Below are 25,827 nucleotides of genomic sequence, written 5' to 3'. Positions count from 1 at the left end.
GCAAAATAAACTCCTAAACTGATTGAGATCTCTTATCTCAGATACTTTTTGGTTTACACTACTTACTAAGTTCGTTCTTTTTGTTTGTTTGAGACAGGGTCTCACTCTGTCGCCCTGGGTGGAGTACAGTGGCATGATCATAGCTCAATGCAGGCTTGAATCCTCAGCTCAAGTGATCCTCCCACCCCATCCTCTGAGTAGGTGAGACTACAGGCATGCGCCACCACACCTGGATATTCTTTTTTTTTTAAGTAGAGATGGGGTCTCGCTATGTTGCCCAGGCAGGTCTCAAACTCCTGGGCTCAAGTGATCCTCCTGCCTCAGCCTCCCAAATGCTGGGATTACAAGCATGAGCCACAGCACCAGGCCTAAATTTGTTGTTTGTAGTGGAGGTGAATGTAACAACTCTGAAACTACTCTGTGTGTGTTACAGGATGAAGGGATGAGGCCAGGCTCCTCTTGCCCCACCTCATTCCCCGCAGTGTTGGCATCTATAGATTCCTTTAAGAGCCTAGCTCATCCACAAAGGCTGGCCTCAGGTTGCTCATCTCTCGCCTGCGGCCCCCTGGGCTGGAAGTGAGACCCAGCAGCAGCGCACACTAAACCAGCTTCGTCAAACATTCATTCTCATTCATTCAAAAACCAATTATTGGGGGGAGGGGGGTGGGCATCTATCTGGAAATTGGGGTTACATCTATGAAAAAGACACAGTTCCTGCTACCACAGAGCTTATAATCTAGTGCAAGTAGAACTAATGAGAACAAACCAGATTACTCTACATGGTGATAAGTGCTACCAAGGTAAAGGGACGAGGTGGGCAGAGGGGACCACTTCAGACTAGTTGGTCACGGAATGCCACTTTGGGCAGGTGACATATGAACTGAAACCTGAAAGGCAATGAACCTGCAATGTGAGGAACTACAGCAACTGAATTATAGGAAGAGGAAACACTAAGTACAATGACCCCGAGGCAAAGAGAAGCCTGGCCCATTTAAAGAACAGGAAGAAAGCTGGGAAGGATGGCTCAAGCCCATAATCCCAGCACTTTGGGAGGCTGAGATGGGCAGATCATGAGGTCACGAGATCCAGACCATCCTGTCCAACATGGTGAAACCCCGCTACTGAAAATACAAAAATTAGCGGGGCATGGTGGTGCATGCCTGTAGTCCCAGCAACTCAGGAGGCTGAGGCAGGAGAATTGCTTCAACCTGGGAGGCAGAGGTTGCAGTAAGCCGAGATCGCACCACCGTACTCCTGAAAAGATTATTCCTGGCGGACGCGGTGGCTCATGCCTATAATCCCAGCACTTTGGGAGGCTGAGGCGGGTGAATCATCTGAGGTCAGGAGTTCAAGCCCAGCCTGGCCAACGTAGTGAAACCCCATCTCTGCTAAAAATACAAAAATTAGCCGGGCGTGGTAGTGTGCACCTGTAATCCCAGTTACTCAAGGTGCTGGTGCAGAAAAATCACTTGGACCCGGGAGATGGAGGTTGCAGTGAGCCCAGATTGCACCACTGCCGAGCCTGGGCTACAGAGTGAGACTTTGTCTCAAAAAAAAAGATTATTCCAGCTGCTGTTTGGAGACTAGAATCTAAAAGGGCAAGTATGAAAGAGAGAATCCAGTCCAGATGCTCGAACAGTGGGCCCAGGTGAGATGACAGGTTAGGATGGCAGCAGTAGGAAAGAAGTGGCCAGACTGGGGATAAAGTCGGTAAATGCAGTCATGTTGATGGATTGGGTGTGCAGGGTGAAGAAAAGAGAGAAATCAAGTGTGGTGCCCAGGTGTTGGTTTGGGCAGCCAGGTAACTAAGATGTCATCTTAGTTCAATGCCATGAACTACTGAGATGGCAAAGGCTCAGGAACGAGGATGGAGGAGACGGGATCAAGAGTCCAGGATGCCTTATTCTTTTTTCTCTTTTTTTTTTGTATTGAGTTTAGCAAATTGATCTTGTTGGGGTTGAAGGCCCTTCTGACACATACTCAGGAGTGTCTTAAGTACAAACTATTAATATATGGCTGTTTGCTCTGACCCACCCATTCTGAACCAGATCATAAAGCTGATCTAATCCTTGCCTTCATGTGTCTGGTTCCCTTCTTTCCTCTCAGGGCCCATTTCCAGGTAGTGCTCCCTCGCTCCCTCTTTTCTCTCCATTTCTGCCGGCCCTCCGCCTCAGATTCCAGAGCCCTCATCCAGCCTCTTTACCACTGTCTCTTTTTCCTTCCTGTACCTTCTGGCTCTTGTCTATTCCCACTGCTTTATTCTCCTCCCCTCCACATCACAGCAAGGTTGGAAAAATTCTAAGCACTTCAATTGCCAAAAGGATATCTGCCAACTTCCTTCCAGCTCCTTATTAATAAGACAATTTCTAGGAAGAGGTATCATCTTTGGCCACAGTTATAATTTGGCATTACACACACTGACTTGACTCCATCTTCTGAGAATTAAGGTTTTCTTATATTCTTAATTGGAAATCAGCTAGGAGGGACAAGGAGTCCCCAAAGCATTAACAGATTACAGTTCAAAAGTTCACAAATTAGTTAACTGGAATGTATTTGCTACACAGAAATAAAACATAATAAAGGTTTCTAACATATACTGTCCATCAGTTCATATCACTCAAATATTTGAAACAAAGTCCAGAACAAAGTAAGTAAAGCTCAGAGAGAAACCAGACAGTTTCCAATTCTCAATCCAAACTTCTCTTCTTTGCTGAATGCGGTGGCTAATGCCTATAATCCCAGGACTTTGGGAGGCTGAGGCGGGCAGACTGCTTGAGTCTAGGAGTTCAAGACCTGCCTGGGCAGCATGGCAAAACCGCATCTCCACATAAAACACAAAAATTAGCCAGTCGTGGTGGTCCATGCCTGTAGTCTCAGCTACTCAGGAGGCTGAGGTGAGAGGACTGTTTGAGCCCAGAAGGTTGAGGTTGCACTGAGCTATGATCATGCCACTGCACTCCAGCCTGGGTGACAGAGTAAGACCCTGTCTCAAAAATAAACAAAAAAGCAAAAAATTATCTTCTTCCCCAGATGACTGACACAAGGACTGCCTAAAATTCAGAGTCAAACCCATTACTCTCTCTACCAAAAGGGGTAAGGACTTACCCTGGGACCCTATCAGAAAAATCACAGAAGAAAATAAGAACAGTATGGGGGTTGGGAGGGCTGCTTCTTTAGATCAGCTATTATTAGTTGCAATTTTAAAAACCTAGGTTTGGCCGGCTGCGGTGGGTCACGCCTGTAATTCCAGCACTTTGGGAGGCTGAGGCAAGCAGATTACTTCAGGTCAGGGGTTTGAGACCAGGCTAGCTAACATGGTGAAACCCTGTCTCTACTAAAAATATAAAAATTAGGCGGGCATGGTGGTGGGCACCTATAATCCCAGCTACTTGGGAGGCCGAGGGAGGAGAATCACTTGAACCTGGGAGGCAGAGGTTGCAGTGAGCTAAGTTCGTGCCATTGCACTACAGCCTGGGCAACAGAGCAAGACTCCATCTCAAAATATAAACACGAAAAAACAAACAAAAAACACCCCTAGGCTTTAAAAGATCAAGTACTGCCCAGGGTTACTATGTGACTAAGTATCAGTCAGCTTAGTTGAAAGATAGATCTTGCTAAACTCATACTTTGCACTGCATTATTCCATCATCTGGGCAGGATATCAGTGGTTCATGAAATTTCCAATGACTTTTCAAAGATACTTCTTTTGGGGAAAAAAAAAATGTTACAGACATTTTTTGATAGTAAAATACGCCATCACAAACTTATTTAGCAAAACGTAAGAAAAAAATTAAAGATTAATTGATTCAATCTAAGATTGCCAAATTACCATCTTTAATTAATAAAATGGTCACTATAAAACTTGACTTTGGGCCACTCAGGTAAAAAGTACTTTAGAAAGTTAAGACAATTGTTCTTATTTTTTAGAGACAGGGTCTTGCTCTGTCACCCAGGCTAGAAGGCACAATCATAGCTGACCGCAGCCTCGAACTTCAGGGCTCAAGCAATTCTCCCGCTTCAGCCTCCCTAGCAGCTAAGACTACAGGCATGCACAATGCCCAGCTAATTAAAAAAAATTTTTTTGGCCGGGCACAGTGGCTCATGCCTGTAATTCCAGCACTTTTGGGAGGTCGAGGCGGGCAGATCACAAGGTCAGGAGTTCAAGACCAGCATGACCAACATGGTGAAATCCCGTCTCTACTAAAAATACCAAAATTAGCCACGTGCGGTGGTGCAGGCCTGCAATCCCAGCTACTCAGGAGGCTGAGGCAGGAGAATAGCTTAAAGCTGGGAGGCGGAGATTGCAGTGAGCCAAGATCGTGCCATTGCAATCCAGCCTGGACAACAAGAGCAAAACTCCATCTCCAAAAAAAAAAAAATTTTTTTTTTAATTTTTTTTTATTTTTTCAAAGATAAGGGCACGTTATGTTGCCCAGGTTGGTCTCAAACTCCTAGGCTCAAGCAATGCTCCCACCTCGACCTCCCAAAGCATTGGGATTACAGAAGTGGGCCACCACACCCAGCCAAATGTCACTTTTTTCAATTAAGACAGTTGTCTTTGCCAGGCATGGTGGCTACACCTATAATCCCAGCACTTTGGGAGGCAAAGGCAGGAAGATGGCCTGAGTCCAGGAGTTCGAGACCAACACGGACAACATAGCAAGATCCCATCTCTACAAAAAACAGAAGAAAAAAAAATTAAATTCATTAGAGTGTATTTTGTTTTACTCCATCACACTTACCACCACATGACATTTTTTGTGTTGTTACTGTCTTCCTCCACTAGATTGTAGTTTCAATAAAAGAATGGATTCTGTCTATTTTGTTCATTGCTATATTCCAAGCACCTATTAACAGTCCCTGGCCCATAGTAGATATCTGATGAATAATTTTTCAGTGTTGAAAGAAAATGAACTTTCAAAACTGGGAATAGAACATAAAAGCATAATCCAGTGGAGGAAGTTAAGTCTGGGGAAGAAGGTTCCAGTGAGATGTCCTGATGGTGTGAGACATGATCATGTATGAGGTGCGAAGCAGAAGAAGCTTGTTACGTTCACACAGGTGCCACAGGTCTCTTGTGTTTAAATTGTCACATTTAACTGACAGAACAGCACTTCTATGCTCACTTGCACATGACTTCTTTCTTGCAGGCTGTTTCTTCATCTGAGCCTTTTACTTTACTTAAACTGTAATTCCAAAACCGCTTGGTTTTCTGATTTTTCAGCTCTAATAGATCAGAAGTTAGAGTCAGAATGGCTTCAGAGGAGCAAGCACACTAGTTTAGAGACAGTCTGGCGGCCAATATGCTGACAACCAGGAAAAAGAAAATAAAGCGGACACCCAAAAAAAGCACACGGATCTGGTATCATTTCGTTTCAATTCAAATATATCCAAATACACACACACATGCACACACACACACACACACACACACACACACACACACATATATATACCGTGAAAGTTTTGCTATTTCAGGACGAGTAACTGATTTTCATAATGATGACATTTCATCGAGAAAAGCTTAGACTGTGTTCTGTAGACCGTGCTTAAAAGAAACACAAAGCTCTATCAACCTTTATTAATTTCTATAAGATTATAAATGTAAAAGTTTGGTCATTTAAGAGGATAAAGTAATCAGCTGGAAAATTTAGTTATGTAGAATACCCAGTCCCTGGAGATGATAGCTTTTTGGGTTTTATTTTGAGGGTCTATTATGTCACAGGAGCCACAATAAGTCCTTGCTTTTTCTGGAATCTTCTCAACAACTCTCATAAAACTTAAGCATTCCTATTTTCTAGATTAGAAAACTGAGGTAAAAGAGGGTAACTGTATCTCCAAATCAGAGATACTGACAATGGTACATCTGGGATTCAAACTCAGGTGTAGACTACAAATCACATGCTCTTTCTTCACAGCGAGCTGCCTTCACAGCACTAATTAACTCAGGGAAGTGAAGTATTCAGCACCCTTGGTGAAAAAATGAGACATCTTAGAGGACAACAGAATTCAGCATTGCTCTCCAAAGCCATGAGTCTAGAATCCAAACCTGTATTTGCCACCCTTTTTTATTATACTCTCTGTATTTCCTGTGGCTTAAAAGATTGAATGTCTATTTGTGATAGTCGAAGAATTCAATATTATCTATTAATATTATGGATTCACCATGCACTAACTCTCTAATATTTTCTTTACCTTTTATTCTTCAGTCAATGAAAGACAAAAAATCATTCCATTATAAAGCAGGAAATGTGGGACATTCACATAAATATGGGTGATATGGATGAAGCCAAAACTAACTGGTGAAGGAACACCAAAATTTAGATGTCTCCATGGAAACTCAACTTTTTGGCAGTGTTGTCATTCAAATATCACCACTTTTTTTTGTTTTGTTTCAGTTCCATATGAGAAAGACACTTTTCAGACATCATTCTCTGGTAAGAAGTAACAAGATATTTCAGGCTAGAAATACATGTTCTCCTTTTAAAACATAAGAAATCATATTAACATATAGAACTAAATGATATTTTATTTTGCCTTATGCTTATGTAAAATTCCAACTTACCATATCTGTGCTAAAACAGGTTGAGGTAACCCAGATTGAAAAAAAAAGTTTCTAGCTTGATCACCTGTAAATTAAATGGAAAAGGTTTCAGGAAAAAAAAACAAAAAACAAAACAACAGCTAACAGAAATCCTCTAACAGCAAAATTATAAAATTTAAAAAGAGGCTGGTAATACTATAAATACCGAGTTGAGTGCATTATAAAAGTTCAAGGATAAGCCCAAAGGCAACAGTAAAACAATCCATCAGCACTGACTTTAGGATTAAAAAAAATCATTTCAATAAGGGCCTACCATTTCCTGGCATAGATTTTCCACTTTAATTAATCTGCTATTAACTAAGGATGAATAGCTACCCACTGTGCAATAGCACATTTATAGGAATCCTTAGGAAACCGATGACCCATACCTTCACTTTATAAAAAAATTTATTTGCCATTCCCAATACCTATACTCCAAATTCTGGGTACTTCTGATATATTTACGGAGAATAACAATGATTAAGAACCACACCTGAGGTCAGGAGTTGAAGACCAGCCTGGCCAACATGGTGAAGCCCCATCTCTACCAAAAATACAAAAAATAAGCTAGGCGTGGTAGTGGGCGCCTGTAATCCCAACTACTTGGGAGGCTGAGGCAGGAGAATTATTTGAAACTGGGAGGCAGAGGTTGCAGTGAGCAGAGATCATGCCATTGTACTCCAGCCTGGGCAACAAGAGCGGAACTCTGTCTCAAACAAACAAACAAAAAAATTAGCAGGGCGTGGTAGCAGAACAATTCCCCAGGAAATAAAGATTCCATTTTTTCTAAAGTGAATTCCTGAAAAATAATCAAACAGGAAAATTAGTTTGTTTATTTTTTGAGATGGAGTCTCACTCTGTCACCCAGGTTGGAGTGCAGTGGCGTGATCTCAGCTCACTGCAACCTCTGTCTCTTGGGTTCAAGCAATTCTCCTGCCTCAGCCTCCCAAGTATCTGGGATTACAGGCGCTCACCACCACACCCAGCTGATTTTTTAATTTTAGTAGAGATGGGGTTTCACCATGTTGACCAGGCTGGTTTGGAACTCCTGACCTCAAGTGATCTGCCCGCCTCAGCCTCTCAAAGTGCTGGGATTACAGGTGTGAACCACTGGTCCTTTGATCTTAACAAATTCCCATAAATTATATGCACAAACAAGTGGTTTGACATGCACTAAAAACTGCAAACAAGGTATGATTCTATTGTGTGTAAAAAAATTATAAAAGGACAGGCACAAGGTTAAGGCCAAACAGGTAAATGTCTCTCCTTGGTCATATTTGCCCATCTCGGCTTTGCACAATAGAGTTTCCACAGACATCTGCACTACTGATAAGTAAAAATGAAAAAATGCTGACTCTGATTACCAGTAATGAATCCAGATATTGGCTTTAAACTATGGAACTGCTGATCATGCTTCGCTCTTTCCTCTACAGTTATGGCCCAGATATCCAGGCTGCCTAAAATCCAAAGAAAAGACAAATTACTCAGCGAGAAAAGCAAAACAAAATGCTCTTACACACTATTTCCACAGCACTTCAAGATTCTGTCTATATATTATAAAGACTTGATAAAGTCACATCTGCTTGTCCTTGGAAGTTATGCATATAAAGTTAGAAAATTAAGTGTAAAACAGGACACAAAATGTAAGAAACAGAAAGAGAGAGAAAGGGAGGGAAAGGAAAGAAGAGGCACACATTCCTTTTTTAGAAACTTATCTTATAAGTTAGCAAGATTATAGTAAATTAATAATTTACTTACATAAACCCAAGCAACAGACTAAATTAACTTAAACCTAATACTGTACCCTCAAGTGCCTTAAATACCACAAGCAAAAGTTATGAAAGAAGTTGAGTGTGATAAATATCCATGAAAATCTTTTGGGGGGGTGATTAAAATATTAATATATTAGATTGTGGTGATGGTTACACAACTATAAATTTGCTAAAATTTATTATACAGCTAAAGCTAGTAAATTTTATGGAATATAAATTACATTTCACTAAAGCTGTTTTTAAAAATGGGTATCTCAGGATGCAGGAAGCAGAGTTAAAAAAAAAACAAGAGGGGCAGGGATGTCCTGATATGAAATAATAGCCAAAGAGAATGGGTTTTAGGTTTTCCTTCAGTTTCAGCTCTTAGGCTGACTAGATGTCTACTCACGACTGAGATCTTGCTGACTTTAGTCCTAGGTCTCCTCAAATTGACTAAAATAATTCTAGATTATATACATGGAAAGCTTTCAAAAGCTTGGACACCTTCCACAAAACTGGGAATACACAATACGTATGTTTCACACAAAATGTGAATGTGCCCAGCACATCAGCAAAAACATCTAAACATTGCATCTCTTCTCTCTACCGGGTCTAGTATGACACTGACTAATAAAATAAAAATCCATTCAGTCACTGGAAAAATATTTACTGTGGGGACGAAGTGGTGTCCAAGATAGAGATGACCCCTTCCCTCACAGGCCTTACAGGTCTGCAACTTCTAGAAGAAATTTTCACTGCCCTGTCAGAATTCATCCCTGTAACTATAAACAAAACCAAAATTGTACAGTAATTAAGGGGAACAAAAATAAAATAGAATAGTAATTCTGAAAAGTTTGCAGATCTCTGCACCAGAATCCCACAGAGACTTTTACTCTCTTCATGATGAGATTAGACAGCTTCCAAGAGTAATCTGTTAATATGAATTTTAATAAGTATTTTAAATAAGTACTACTTTTAATAAGTATTTTGTTAAAAGTAACTTGGGTATAAGCAAGAACAATTAACAATTTCCTAATAACATTAGGAAAATTAGCCACAAAACACATTTTATGCAGACTGATACATTTCAAACTTATGTTTAGTTTAATTAAAGTAAAACAAACAAAATGTCATGCTTCAAATCCAGGCTTTGAAAAAGTGTAAATGACCCCGTCACTTCAAAAAATAACTTGCTGATAAAAAAACAGAGGAGTGGGGGAAAATTCACTAAGAGACTTGGGAAAGACATGGCCTAATTGCAATGTTTGTATCTTATTTGGATCCCAATTTAAACAAACAAACCATAACAAGAAATGTCTAAAGACTATCAGGGAAATGTCCGAAGACTATAAGGTACAGATTAGATATAGCAAACATTTTATAGGTACGATAATATGGTATTGTACATTTATTTATTTATTTATTTATTTTGAGATGGAGTCTTGCTCTGTCACCCAGGCTGGAGTGCAGGGGTGCGACCTCGGCTCACTGCACCCTCTGCCTTCCAGGTTCATGTCATTCTCCTGCCTCAGCCTCCCGAGTAGCTGGGACTACAGGCGCCCACCACCACGCCTGGCTAATTTTTGTATTTTTCGTAGAGACAGGGTTTCACTATGTTGGCCAGGCTGGTCTTGAACTCCGGACCTCAGGTGATCCACCGGCCTTAGCCTCCCAAAGTGCTGGGATTACAGGCGTGAGCCACCACACCCGGCCCGGTATTGTAAATTTTTATAGGTGTGATAATGCCACTGAAGTTACATCTTTAAATGTTTTCTTATCTTTTAGGTACACATAATAAAATATTTATAGATGAAATGATACGATGCCTGGGAGTTGCTCCAAAAGAATCCAGATGAAACAATATTGGGCATGAGTTGATAATTAATGAAACTATATGATGGAATACATGAAGGTTGATTACATTATTTTCTCTACTTTTTAATTTTAAATTTGCCACAATATCAAGTTTTTAAAATCTGGTCCCAAAGTACATTAAAAAGAGAAATTTCTGAAAACTTACCACCAAAAGGTGTTGGAAACTGAGCCATGGTTCTGTTACTTTTACCTTGCTAATCGACGCCTGTAAGTGAAATGCAACATTTAAGTTTATGAAAACTTAATTCCTGTATAATCATAAACACACCAACATGCTATCTTTAATGGTCAGAGGACTAATACTAGAGCCAGAGCATAGCTCTACAATTAAGGAATTCATTCATTCACGTGTTACTTTTTAAATATAGAGTTGTCCCTCATTATCCCAGGAAGATACGTTCCAAGACCTCCCATGGATTTAAAAAAAAATCCGTGGATCCTCAAGTCCCTGATATAAAATGGCACAGTATTTGCACATAACCTAAGCAAGTCCTCCTGCATACTTTAATCTCTAGGTTACTTACAACACCTAATACAATGTAAATGCTATGTAAACGACTGCTATACTGTATGCTTAGAATTCCGTACATGTTTAGTACAGATGCAATTTTTTTCCCCCAAATGTTTTCAATCTGTGGTAGTCTGAAGCTACAGACTTTGTGAAACCGATGGATACGGAGGGCTGACTATACCCTTTTCTTAACCATCTATAAATACCAGTCCATCTACTTGATGGATATAATCAAAGCTTCTTTTCATTGAGCACTTAGAACATGCTACACATTATACTAGGTAATTCATAGGTCTTATCTCTTCTACTCATCATCACAGCCCTGTGAGATAGGTTACCATTATTACCATCCCCATATTATGGATCAGGAAAATGAAAATCAGAGAGGGTACGTGATTAGCGCAATACCATTCGTTTGGTGACCAAAGGCTGTGGAGTTAGCAGGACAGCTAACTCCACAGCCTTTCTCCCACGAAAAACACTGAAAGATTTTGAGAAAGACTGTAAACAAGGTATATTACACTAACATCTGTCCCAGAATACCAAACACAAATTTAATGCTCCAAAAATCTCCATCAGGCATTATTTATTCATGAACAGCCGATGTGAAAAAAAGTCAGTCCTCTTCTCTAACTAAAAACAAAAATCCAGATTTAGGGCCAGGTGTAGCGGCTCACGCCTGTAATCCCAGCACTTTGGGAGGCTGAGGCAGGCAGATCACGAGGTTAGGATATCGAGACCATCCTAACATAGTAAAACCCCGTCTCTACTAAAAATAAAAAAATTTTAAAAAATTAGCCGGGCATGGTGGCAGGGACCTGTAGTCCCAGCTACTCGGGAGGCTGAGGCAGGAGAATGGCGTGAACCCGGCAGGTGGAGCTTGCAGTGAGCTGAGATCGCACCACCACACTCCAGCCTGGGCTACAATGCAAGACTCCGTCTCAAAAAAATCCAGATTTAGTGAATATTTTTCCTTATGTTTAACAGGGTAAATGCACAGTTAAAAATGAGTATTGGCTGGGCGCAGTGGCTCACACCTGTAATCCCAGCACTTTGACAGGCTGAGTCAGGCAGATCACTTGAGTCCAGGAGTTCGAGATCAACATGGCAAAATCCTGTTTCTAGTGAAAATACAAAAATTAGCCAGGCATGGTTGCATGAGCCTGTAGTCCCAGCTACTCCGGAGGCTGAGGCGGCAGAATAACCTGAGCTCGGGAGGTCAAGGCTACAGTGAGCTGAGATCACTGTACTCCAGCCTGAGCAACTGGAGCGAGACCCTGTCTCAAAATAAAATTAAATAAGTAAATAAATGAGTACTACTCACAGATTTAAAATCTTAAATTTAGATTTAAAAAAATGACAGTCTCTTGCCCTAATACATCTCAATTTCATCTTCCAATTTGTCCACAGAAGTTTTTTCCAACTACCACATTTTAAAATTTCCAAAAGCACCTTCTCATTCTCTGTTCTTCTGTTTCTTGGATCACTGGATTCCTCTGGGTTCCTTTTTCGTTCATTGGCTCGTTGACTGGGTCTCTTTCACTTTTTTTTTTTTTTTTTGAGACAGAATCTCACTTTGTTGCCCAGGCGATCTCAGCTCACTGCAACCTCTCTGCCTTCCAGGTTCAAGGAATTCTCTTGCCTCAGCCTCCTGGGTAGCTGGGATTACAGGCACGCCCCACCATACCTGACTATTTTTTGTATTTTTAGTAGAGATGGGGTTTCACCATGTTGGCCAGGCTGGTCTCAAACTCCTGACCTTGTGATCCGCCCGTCTCAGCCATCTCTTTCACTTTTAAGGTTTTTCTCATATATCTAGTGATCCCTGGATGTGCCTCCATATTTAATAGTGAGACACTAAAAAACTGCCCAAGCTCAGCGTGGGTGGCAGGTTTGTTGACCGATGGGCTTCTCTGTAAAACGATTAGGTATATTGAGTCCCCTTGTCATTGGGAGACCTCCAAATGTTCAGTATGTGGAGGTTTCTTCATCGAAACTGTTAAGTTTTGCCAGACAGAACGAAGTGCTGGGTGGGGTGCGAAGGGATCAACTCATGTAAGTGCTGCCTTGAGGAGGAGTGAAGGAAGGAAGGAGCAGGTAGGGTCCTACACTTCAGTGTGCAGACTTGTACAGGCTCACTTGACTTTCAATCCTGTGCTTCACCTCTCTAGTCTGGAGCAGTTCCGGTTCTAGTGCTCCTCCCATTTCCCCAGCACACAGGGGACTGAAGTATGCTGGGGTATAGGAGAGAAAGGTCTAAAAGATCTGGATATGGATTTTTAAGGAATTTCCACTGTGAGCTGTAAAACTGACTTCAGCCTTTTGGAGTATGTGGAGCCTCCAAGCACAAGGAACTCTCTCAAGATATCCTGGGGCATGCTGATTTGCATCTCCCTAACTGACCTCTGCAGGTACTTAGGTGGTATCTTCCTCTGTGAACTCATTTACTACTCCTCCATTCACTTTCTGTTTTGAAAAATTGTTAAAATCTTTGGTCATTGTCTCCTTTACTGTTACATTTCTCCTTATGAATTAAGATTTTATTTATTTATGTGTTTTATTATTTTATTTATTTTTTGAGAATCTTGTTCTTTCCCCAGGCTGGAGTGCAGTGGCGCAATCTTGGCTCACTGCAACCTCCACCTCCTGGGTTCAAGTAAGTCTCCTGCCTCTGCCTCTCAAGTAGCTAGGATTACAGGTGACACCATCCCATCCGCCCGGCTATTAATTAACATTTTAAAGCTTCCTTTGAGATTATTGCAGACTCTAGGACACCATATTTAACCAGAGGTCTGTAAACCCAGTTGTGAATCAGACTACTTCTCACTGTAGATTCCCTTTAGAAACTGCAGCTGCCCTTCTTTTCCTCCACAATCTCTCATTCAATATACTGTATGGGCAACCTTGATAATTCTCTCAAAACTTTTAGTGTGTTTTATCTCACTTAGTCCTCATAAAATCCTTTTGGAATCAACATGTCATGTATCTTTTTGTAGAGCTTCCCAAAAATGCTAAGCTCTGATTTTAAATGCATAGTATAACAGATATTTAATATATATGAGAATACATTCTGCTCAGTTTTACTTCTGTTTTTTTACTTTGTTACAAAATGAAGAGGTTATTGATTTCTCTTCTTTGTATCCAGCTACTTTACCACTTTCTCATTAGTGCTGATAGTCTCACAAATGAATCTCTTAGATTTTCTAGATCTACATCTTCTGAAAATAAAGAATTTAGCCTTACATTACTAGCCCAAAGCAATAATACTAAGCTATACAAAACAGTTGTGATAGCAATAATTTTGCTATTGCCTGCGATTTTCACAGTGATAGTTTTGGTATTTCATATTTTAATAGGTTGGTTTGTTGTTGTATTTTAGTAAAGATTATTTACCATGTTTATGTAGTTTCCTTCTATTCCTATTTTTTATAATTGTATTAAGAAATGGCTAAATTTTTTTCAGAAGCTTTTTAAGCATCTAGTGAGATAATGAATTTCTCCTTTACTTACATGCTGAATTACAGTGACATATTTGCAAATACTGAATTATCCTAGAATTTGTACAATAGAACAATTCATATATGCATGTTATTCTTTCACTACACAGCTAGGTTTGATTTGCTAATATTTTCTTTAAGAAAATGTTATACATAATACTATGCAAGAAATGCAAATCCAGAGGAAATGCATGCATTTCTATTTCCCTATAAATCTTGAAAATTATCTTAGGAAAAAATGATTTTATGAAGTTAGCATTAGCTTCATACTAAACTATGACACTGAAAGCATTAAAAAGAGACCATTTTTACTTACACATACAATAATTTTACGCCTTACTTTAAATATTTCACAGCTACTGTGAGAGGATCACAGCAGCAAACATAAGTATAACTCTTATGATTTAAAATATACTTTAGTCATTATCAGGTCCTGACAAAGCACCTAGGACTATTTGTTATTTATCATCCTACTCTAGAACTTAGGAAATAATTCTCACCCTAGGTGAGTCTCTACCCCAAAAGCCTTCACCTCACCATGACCAACCAATATTAGATTACATTTACCTTCTGGCCCTTCTGACCTCCAACTCTACTTCTCCTTCATCTGTATCTCTTAAGTGACAACCAAAGGGACTCCACGTTCTCTCCCTTTCCCTCCCTAATTAAAGCCCTATTTCTTTAGTGTCATGTTCTCAGCTGGATGTGAGCAAGGAATCCACCTAATGAAAACTAAATTATGTTTATGTATGAAAGAAGATGTACCTTTCAGACTTATTCACTAACACAATAGCCAAATGATGGTTTAAAGATGAGGCTGGAATTTTCCCACATAATTTTCTTCTAACCACAGGTCTTTCCAATGCCAATCACAGTGAGGTTCTCCCTGGCTCCCAAGGAACCCCAGACGATAGTAGTACCATGTAGACGAAGCAACATCTTTCAATCACATCTCCTTTTCTGTTCCATGCTACCTGGACAGACCATGGAGATGACATCTTGGCTTAAAGTGTTTTGTCCTACCGTTATATACGTTTGCTGTATGAATTACTATAATCTGAAAAAAATATAGTAATTTGTAAAAGGCTACCATGTTGAGACCGGGAACGGTGGCTCATGCCTGTAATCCCAGCACTTTGGGAGGCTGAGGCGGGCAGATCACGAGGTCAGCAGAGCAAGACCATCCTGGCTAACATGGTGAAACCCCGCATCTACTAAAAATACCAGAAGAAATTAGCTGGGTGTAGTGGCAGGTGCCTGTAGTCCCAGCTACTAGGGAGGGTGAGGCAGGAGAATGGCGGGAACCCGGGAGGCGGAGCTTGCAGTGAGACTAGCTCATGCCACTGCACTCCAGTCTGGGAGACAGAGCAAGACTCTGTCTCAAAAAAAAAAAAAAAGGCTACCATGTTGAAAAAGAATAATCACATATCCAAGACATTAAATAATGTCACAAAACCTGGTCGGGCACGGTGGTTCCCACCTGGAATCCCAGCACTTTGGGAGGCTGAGGCAAGCGGATCACTTAAGGTCAGGAGTTTGCGACCAGCCTGGCCAACATGATAAAATCCTGTCTCTAATAAAAATAGAAAAATTAGTTGGGCATGGTGGTGGTCGCTTGTAATCCCAGCTACTCGGGAGGATGAGGCACAAGAATCGCTTGAACGCAGGAGGCAGAGGTTACAGTGAGCCAAGATCCTGCCACAGCACTCTAGCCTGGGCAGCAACAGCAAGACTCAGTCTCAAAAATCAAAATAAAATAAAATGTCACAAACCAGAGTTCTGCTTCTGCTATAGCAGACAGAACACAAAATGTAACTATAATACTTGAAGACAATAAGAAGTAAAAGTAGGCAGATTTGGGAGGTGAGTAAAAAGTTTCTAAAAGTTTCCTTTTCGTGAAGTAAAAGTTTCTTTTCCTCTTTTCTCTACAACTCTGCCCCACAGATTGGCCCCAGTCAGGAAGATAGGCAGTGAAGCACAGGTGCAGAGACTAAAACTCCAGCAGAAACACAGTCTTTGTGGTTAAAGGAATTAATGAAAAAGGCACCTGTGGGCTATAAAGTGTGGAGAAAAGCAGACAGGAAAAAGCTAGAAATGGGGACCTGCCATTGTGTGAATGAATTCCTGCTCATCTCAGGCTCACACCTGAGATATGGATATGCACAGCAGGCTCAAAGTAGCACAGCACTTGTCTTGAAAACTAAACTGAGAAAGGAACCCCTGTCCACAGACAATACAGATAATTTATAGTATGGTATATAACCAAGGTAGATCTAACCAAGTGAGATACCTACTGAAACAAACCGCATTCTGCAGAGGATTACAACAGCACACAACAGCTATACAACATAAAACTCACAATGTCCAGGATATAATCCAAACTACTGGACATACAAAGAAGTAGGAAAATCTGACAAATTCTAAAAAAAAGAAAAAAAAAAAATTGCATCAACAGATGCCAACTCCAAGACAATGAAAATGTTGAAATTATCACACAAAGACTGTGGAACAGCCATTACACCTACTTTCCATGAGGCAAACACAAACACAAATGAATGGAAAGATACAAGTTATCAGCAGAGAAAGAAAAACTAGTTTAAAAAGAATCAAATGTAAATTTTAGAGAGAAACTAAGATCTTTAAGAATTAACGCAAAGCAAAAGAAATTGCAAACATCTGAATAAATATAAAATGATTTTATATTATTAAGCTCTTTAAAATAAGGCAGGAGAATCACTTGAACCCGAGAGGCGGAGGTTGCAGTGAGCCGAGATCACACCACTGCACTCCAGCCTAGCGACCGTGCAAGACTCCGTCTCAACAACAACAACAAAAACTTCCCCCAAAAGAAAGCGGTAGTCTGTTTCACTGGTGAATTCTTTCAAAGAAGAAATAATACAAAATCATGCAAAGTTTTCAAACAAAAGATCACTGCCCACCTCACTTTTGAGGTCATACAACTATTAAGCTCTTTAAAATATGTAGACTGTTGAAAACAAATATTGTAACCCTGTGTAGTAGGATTTCAACATAAATATAACACATATAATAACTAACATAAATGTCTCTGGGGGGAGAGTAAAGGGACTTATATGGCTGCAAGCCTTCTACATTCTATATGAAGTGATAAAATATTAACTCTAAGTTGATTATAAAAGGTTAAGTAAATATATTTACTACCTGGAGCAATTACACAACACACACACACACACACACACACACACACACAGAAAAAGATACGGCCAAAAAGTCAAGAGGCAAATGAAAATGGAATGTTAAAAATCCAAAGATGTCAAGAAAAAAGAAACAGAAGAAAGAAAGAAAAAAAAAAACCAGAAAGGACAAACAAAACCAATAACAGGAAGATGCCAGGTCTAATTCCAACAACCGATAATTACATTAAATGTTAATACTCTAAACAATAACAGAGAAAAAAACTTGGAAAAAGAAATGTAAACCAACAATAAGTAGAAGAAAAGAAATTACAATGATATGGCAGAATGAATAAAAATTCAGACAATAGAGAAAATTATAAAATCAAAATCTGGTTCTTTGAAAAAAAAATTTATGAACCTCAAGCTAGAGACAGAGAAAAATAAAATCATAGAAATAAGGGGCATCCCCATCAATCCTACACTTAAAAAATAATAAATAGTAAAAACAGCTTTATGCCAACAAATTTGACAGTGTAGATAAAAGAAACAAATTTCTTGGAAAATAAAGCTTACTAAAATTGATACGAGAATCTGAATACTCCTATATTTATTAAAGAAGCTGATTTTATCATTAATAACCTTCCCCGGCTGGGAGCCGTGGCTCACGTCTGTAATCCCAGCATTTTGGGATCACAAGGTCAGGAGATCGAGACCATCCTAGCCAACGTCTCTACTAAAAATACAAAAATTAGCTGGGTGTGGTAGCACGTGCCTATAGTCCCAGCTACTCGGGAGGCTGAGGCAGAAGACTCACTCGAACCCGAGAGGCGGAGGTTGCAGTGAGCCGAGATCACACCACTGCACTCCAGCCTGGTGACGGAGCAAGACTCCATCTCAACAACAACAAAAAAACTTCCCCCAAAAGAAAGCCATAGTCTGTTTCACTGGTGAATTCTGTCAAAGAAGAAATAATACAAAATTATGCAAAGTTTTCAAACAAAAGGAGATCACTGCCCACCTCACTTTTGAGGTCATACAACTATAATATCAAAACTTCACAGACATTACAAAAAATAAATAATAGAACAAGATCCCTAAAAAATATAGATACAAAATCATTCACAAAATTAAAACTGAACACCAATATCATATAAAAGGATACTAAAATATAACCAAACAGTTTATCCTAGAAATGCAAGGTTAAACCATTCAGAAAATGTAATATACCACATTAGCAGAATAAAGCAGACGCCCAGATGATCATGTGAATAGATATCTTTTTAAAAGCTTCTGACAAAAACTCAACATTCAATCATGATTTTAAAAAAACCTCTCAGCAAATCAGAATTAGTAGGAAACTTTTACAGATAATAGGGCACCCATGAAAAACCTACATCTAACATCACAGTTAACGGTTAAAGACTGAATTTCTCAGCCTGAGATCAGGAAGAAGGCAAGGATATCTGCTTTTCCCACTTCTACGCAACATTGATGTGGAGATTCTACTCAATAAAGTATTAAGGTAAGAAATAGCAAAAAATAGGCATAAAGATTGGAAAATAAAAATAAAGCTCTCCTTATTTATAGATATCACTGTTTATAAAGAAAATCTCAGAGACTCTAGAAAATAATGACTATATTCAGTAAGTGAATTTAACAAAACTGCAGGATAGAAGGTTAATGTATTAAAATGAACTGAATTCTTAAATACTAGCAAGCAAAAAATTGGAGAGTGAAATTAAGAAAAACAACTGTTTTACAGTAGCATCAAAAAATGTAAAATTTCTAAATGTAAATTTAACAAAAGACAGGCTGGGCACGGTGGCTTACACCTGTAATCCCAGCACTTCAGGAAGCCAAGGTGGGCGAGTCACCTGAGGACAGCAGTTCGAGACCAGCCTGACCACTAAAAATACAAAATCAGCCAGGCATGGTGGCACATGCCTGTAATTCCAGCTACTTGGGAGGCTGAGGCATGAAAATTGCTTGAACCTGGGAGGCCAAGCCTGGGCAACAAGAGTGAAACTCCGTCTCAAACACACAAGCAAAAAAACACATACAAGGCCTCTGCACTTAGAATGGCAAAATATTGTAAAGAAAACTTAAAGAAAACCTAAGTAAATGGTACTAAGATACTAAGTTCATGGATTAGAAGATTAAATATTGTGAAAATGCCATTATCTCCAAAGGGTTTGTATATTCAATGCAATCCCAATCAAAATTGCAGCAGGCTTTGTGGCAGAAATTGGCAAGCTGATAGTAAAGACCTAGAATAAGCAGAGCAGCTTTTTAAAAGAACAAAGTTGAAAGATTTACCCTGATTTCAAGATTTACTATAAAACAACAGTAGTCCAGGCCTTCTGTGATTGGTGTAAAGAGACAGATCAATAAAACAGAAAAGAAGAGTTCAGAAAGACCTACCCGTTTGGTTAATTGATTTTTGGCAAAGTTGTAAAGACAAATCACTGGAGGAAAAAAGTCTTTCAACAGACAAAGTAGATTAACTGGATATCCAGGTGGAGAGAAAGACCAACACTGACACTTTACATAATACACAAAAATAAATTCAAAACACGTCCCAGGCCTAAATGCAAAACCATATATGCTTCATATAAAAATCTTAAAAGATGGGAGAATATCTCCCTGACCTTAGGCTAGACAATTTCTCAAAACACAAAGAAGCATGATTTATAAAAGAAAAAATTAGTAAACTGGGCTTCAAAGTAAAAAAAAAAAAACAAAAAAAACACAGTTATTCAAAAGATAACCATTATGAAAACAAAAAAATAAACCACAGAGACAAAGAAAACACTTGCAACACGTATATTAGAAAAAGGACTTGTATCCACAATATATAAAGAACTCTTAAAATTTAAGAATAAGACAGCTCAGTGAGGAAATGGCTGAGATGTAAAATAACTTCTAGAAACAGGCAATAAACCCATGAAAAGATGTTCAACATTATTAACCATCAGGGAAATGCAAACTAAAATCACACTGATATACCACTTATATTTCCACTAGAATGACTAATGTGAGAAAGAATGATCATATCTAGTGTTGGTGAGGACGTGGAACAGCTCTACACGTTGCTGGGAGGAATGTAAAATTGTACAAACTTTTAAAAATATAGTTTTCTTAAAACATTACGCAGCTACCACTCCACCTAGCCACTCTACTTCTAGGTATCTGGCTAAGAGAAATGAAAATTTATGTCTACACACAGATTTTTACACAAATGTTCTATCAAACTTTATTTCTAAGAGCCAAAAACTGAAACCCAAATGTCAATCAACTGATCAATGAATAAACAAATGGTGATCTATCCATACAATGAAATGCTACTTGGCAATAAAAAGGAACCAACTGTTACACATGCAACAACATGTATGAATCTCAAAATTATTACGCTAAGTGAAAGAAGTCAGGTTAAAAAAGAGGTATATATCTATGATTCCACTTCCAGAAAAATTCTAGAAAATGTAAACTAATTATAGTGACAAAAACCCCATCAGTGGTTTCCTGAAGATGGGAGAAGAAAGGACACAAAACAGAGAGGCATAAGAAACTTTCGGGGGAACAGAAATGTTTGCTCTCTTGGGAATGATGATTTCACAGGTATATGCTTATGTCAAAACTAACCAAACTGTACATTTTAAATATATGCATTTAAAGTGCAGTGCCTCACATCTGTAAGCCCAGTGCTTTGGGATGCCAAAGTGGGAGCATCACTTTAGGCCAGGAGTTCAAGACTAGCCTGGGCAACATAGTGAGACCCCTGCCCCACAAAAAATGAAAAATTGAAAAAACATAAAAATAAAAAATAAGTATATGCATTTAGTACACTTCAATTACATATTAATAAAGTTGAAAAGAGAGTCACAAGCCACAAAGAAAACACTAAGTATAAAGAGTCAAGAATACAGCATTCCTAACAGTTCACTATAAACTAGACTATCCATGCTGATGGAACTCACATCTCTCCCCCAAGAGATGTAGCAATTCTTGATATGCGTCAACACAGATTTTAACTTTTAAAAAATAACTTGTTTAAGCTCAAGTTAAAAACTGAATTGAGGCTGAGCGCAGTGGCTCACACCCGTAATCCCAGCACTTTGGGAGGCCGAGGCAGAGTTTGACACCAGCCTGGCTAACATGGTGAAACCCTTTCTCTACTAAAACTACAAAAGTAAGCTGGGCGTGATGGTGCACGCCTGCATTCTTAGCTACTCAGGAGGCTGAGGCACAAGGATCACTTGAACCCAGGAGGCAGAGGTTGCAGTGAGCCAAGATTGTGCAACTGCACTCCAAATAAATAAATAAATAAATAAATAAATAAATAAATAAATAAAACCTGAATTGAAAGGATAGAACAAATGGTGTGGACCATAAGGCTTTTGAGCAAGTTAAGTGGCAGATCTCAGATTGTGAATAGGAATCCTTAATGACACTATTTACTAAAGCTGACAAAATTAAATTTCTTTTAAAAAAGGTTTCCTTATAGAAGTGAGGTAGGGTGAAGCATTAGTCAACGTTGAATCCAAAATGCTTTACTGGAAAATACTAATTACTCATTTTAAGTTCAATATATCCAGTGGTTTTCATTTTTGTAATAAATGCCTTTTATTAAAATTCTCAGATCAGTGATTTTCCACCTTTATGACCAAGTAACAAGTAGCAGCTATATTCTCATTTTAAATTTCATGTAAGTGGGGAAAATGTCTGGAAAGTATAAAATATGAGATATACTTTAAAATGCCATCAATTAAAAACTTGGCCAGGCCTAGTGGCTCATGCCTGTAATCCCAGCACTTTGGGAGACTGAGGTGGGCAGATAACTTGAGGTCAGGAGTTCCAGATCAGCCTGGCCAACATGGCGAAACCCCATCTCAACTAAAAATATAAAAGTTAGCCAGCATGGTGGCACATGCCTGTAATCCCAGCTACTCGGGAGGCTGGGGCAGGAGAATTACTTGAACCCAGGAGGCAGAGGTTGCAGTGAGCTGAGATTGCACCACAGCACTCCAGCCTGGGCGACAAGTAATATGAACAAAATTCAACTGTAAAAGATATGAAACTTCACAGACATCAGTGTTTGATTTGTATAAATAAATATATATACATCAAGAGGCAAGTTATAAAGGCCTCCAATATGAGTAGGCTTTCAGAAAAAAAATTAAAACTGCTTTTATTGCCATAACTCACTAAATATATAGTCAAAATGAAACATCAATTTAGAATGATAGGAGAAATGAACTTCAGTGACTCCATTTCTAAATATTTTATTAATATCTTTCCATTTAAACTTCTGGAGAATATTTTAGATTTAGCCAAATTTTCAAATGTTAAAAAGAGAATTGAAAAAATGTAGGTCTTAGCCGGGCGTGGTGGCTCATGCCTGTAATCCCAGCACTTTGGGAGGCCGAGGCGCGTGGATCACGAGGTGAGGACATCAAGACCATCCTGGCTAACACAGTGAAACCCTGTCTCTACTAAAAGTACAAAAAAAAAAAAATTTGCTGGGCATGGGGGCGAGCACCTATAGTCCCAGCTACTCGGGAAGCTGAGGCAGGAGAATGGCGTGAACCCAGGAGGTGGAGCTTGCAGTGAGCTGAGATTGTGCCACTGCACTCCAGCCTGGGCAACAAGCAAGATTCCGTCTCAAAAAAAAAAAAAGAGAGAAAAAAATATAGGTTTTAACTTTTGAGTCAGAGCACTAGTATATTAAATATTTTCATATTCTTCTCTTTTACAATCAGATTATCATTTCTATTTAGAGTTTACTTAAAAAAAACCTTAATATCTTTCGTACGTCTTATTAATTTACTCAGGAAAATTTTATTTCCATGTACAGTACAAAGTTATACTGATCCAATATAAAAACAACAAGTTGGTTCAGTGATTTTTATCTCCTCACTAAAGCATTTTAAGATTGTCTTTTTTCTTTGAGATGGAGTCTGGCTCTGTCACCCAGGCTGGAGTGCAGTGGCCGGATTTCAGCTCACTGCAACCTCTGCCTCCCGGGTTCACGCCATTCTACAGCCTCAGCCTTCCGAGTAGCTGGGACTACAGGCGCCCGCCACCACGCCTGGCTAATTTTTTTGGGTGTGTATATATGTATTTTTTTTTAGTAGAGACGGGGTTTCACCGTGTTAGCCAGGATGGTCTCGATTTGCTGACCTCGTGATCCACCTGCCTCAGCCTCCCAAAGTGCTGGGATTACAGGCATGAGCCACCGCGCCCGGCCAAGACTGTCTTAACAACTGATTTTGAGGCCCTTATCTCATTCAAATGACAGCTTAGCCTTACTCCCAGAATCAAAGATAATAGTGGACGATAACATTATGCCAAAATAATGAAGTCAACTTTGGTGAGGATTTACTGGCATGATCCTTAATAGTAATAGTTTATAATAACTAATGGAAAGTTTAAATGCTTGGAAGTACACCTGACCGATATTAGCCAATTTAATCCTATTAACAAAGCTATGGATTAAATAATATTAGTATTCCCTCTTACGGAGACTAAGGCACAGTTTATCCAGTTATTAAACAATGGAAGAGAGAGTCTGGATTCAGAGCCCATGATCATAACCTCATACTTTTAGGAATAAGAACTTCACCAAAGAGGCACAAAGTTGTTAGCCTGGTAAACTAACTAAGGTGAGGCTGTGGATGCAGGGGATACTTTTCCATGCAATAAAGGCACGGGAAAACAAAAGAAAGAAGAAAGATAAACCAATTTTTTTTTGTAATGTCATAGCAGATCACAGAAAGAAAATGGGGGAATTAAGATTAATAGAATGCTGACATGTAAGTCCAATGGGCTTCTACTTCTTACACACAAAAAGGAAAAGCTCCCTGACGTGTAAACATTTACCATATGGAAGCAGGAAGTCATATATTTTTTTAAAAATCTAACAGAAAACCTACAGCAGTTAAGAAAAGAAAAAGGTGAATGAAATCAGTTCTATCTCTATGAGGGGACTTCAGCAGCATGAAGCAGGTCACCTTCGCTGAAAACAAACAGAAGCATACCTAAAGAAAAGGAAAGGCATTCTTCTCTCTGAGGTCCCCAGCCCTGTGGCCTAGAAAGCAGGAGCGTTACCCAGGAGTGCGGGAAGCTCAGCCCCAGGCAGAGGCAGCACCTCAGGGCTAAGGGCCCGGAGCTCTTCAGGGAGGAGACAACACAGAGAGAAGGGCAACACCAAGTAGGCAAATAGGCGCGGTCCCATTTACTAGATACCATTTCGTCCCTCTGAAATACTTGTTTTACAACAGGGCCTACATCGTGACTGCTTACACTTTCCCCCTTTAAAGGTTATAGGTGACAATTGTGGGAAATTTAGAAAACTGAAAAGATAGGTGAAAAAAAAATTCACAATTCCACTCTCCGAAGGCAACCTCTATCAACAGCTTGGTATTTCTATTTCCTCTTAGTCTTTTCCCAATGAAAGTACAATTGTTTCCTTCTTTGGCACACTTTACACAACGTACATGCTTTCAGCAAGTTACTAAAACCTTTCTAAACATATTGCTGGACCTAGATATTTCATGGAGACAAACACTCCTTATTTAGGTACAAAAAACAGAAAAACACAGAGACTAAATATTAAGCAATGAAGAAACAGGTAAATAGTTTCTTCAAGTTTGGATAATGTTCGGATTCTTAAACCAAAGCTAGAATATGTTTAAGAAGTCTTTAATCTTTCTTCATTTCAGCTTCAGGAAAAAGAGCCAATTAGAGAAAGTCAAAAGAAAAAATACTGATGATCTTTAATTTTTGTACTTACATTAAAATTCCTAATGTTGACATAGATAAGTAGAAGGCCTCTAATAAACATGTATTTATAAAATAGAATGACCATCCTTAAAACAACTTTCTTTATATACACATATATATATTCTTTATATATATTCTTTATATATACATATTTGTACATGTATATATGTGTGTACATATGTATATACATACATAGATGGAGTCTCGCTCAGCCTGGAGTGCAGTGGTATGATCTCGGCTCATTGTAATCACTGCAACCACCGTCTCCTGGGTTCAAGAGATTCTCCCATCTCAGTCTCCTGAGTAGCTGGGATTACAGCCACCGGCCATCATGCCCAGCTAATTTTTTGTATTTTGGTAGAGATGGGGTTTCACCATGTTGGCCAGGCTGGTCCTGAACTCTTGATCTCAGGTGATCTGCCCCCCTCGGCCTCCCAAAGTGCTAGGATTACAGGCATGAGCCACCGCGCCTGGCTAAAACAATACTTATTAAAATGTCATTCTGCAGGACAAAAAAGTACATTGAAACAGATTTGTTATTTCAGTTCCAATGTTTTGCTATCATAAATACAGGAAGATTATTCAGAAAATATGCAATAATTCCAAAAAATCAAAATCAAAACATAAACAATTAGGGATTTTAGGTTCTAGCACATAAATACTAAGTTTAATA

At 39.2% G+C, this 25,827-nt stretch overlaps 1 protein-coding gene across 2 annotated transcripts in view; it reads right to left on the bottom strand.

The window, feature by feature from the left end:
• ITSN1 (intersectin 1) overlaps nt 1-25,827 on the bottom strand; it is a 247,032-nt gene that overhangs the window by 158,597 nt on the left and 62,608 nt on the right. For both annotated transcript variants that reach the window (XM_017883938.1, XM_017883937.1), the window contains exons 2-4: nt 10,355-10,414; nt 7,948-8,040; nt 6,566-6,629 (exon numbers count right to left, since the gene is read on the bottom strand). In XM_017883938.1, coding sequence (XP_017739427.1) covers nt 6,566-6,629; nt 7,948-8,040; nt 10,355-10,382 — 185 coding nt within the window. In that variant the 5' untranslated portion in view covers nt 10,383-10,414. The remainder of the gene's footprint in view (nt 1-6,565; nt 6,630-7,947; nt 8,041-10,354; nt 10,415-25,827) is intronic.

This window comes from Rhinopithecus bieti, unplaced genomic scaffold (genome assembly GCF_001698545.2).
Source record: "Rhinopithecus bieti isolate Rb0 unplaced genomic scaffold, ASM169854v2 scaffold_13207, whole genome shotgun sequence".
Classification (NCBI taxonomy): Eukaryota; Metazoa; Chordata; class Mammalia; order Primates; family Cercopithecidae; genus Rhinopithecus; species Rhinopithecus bieti.
Note: the sequence above shows the minus strand (reverse complement) of the source record. Positions and strands in the feature narration are given on the sequence as shown.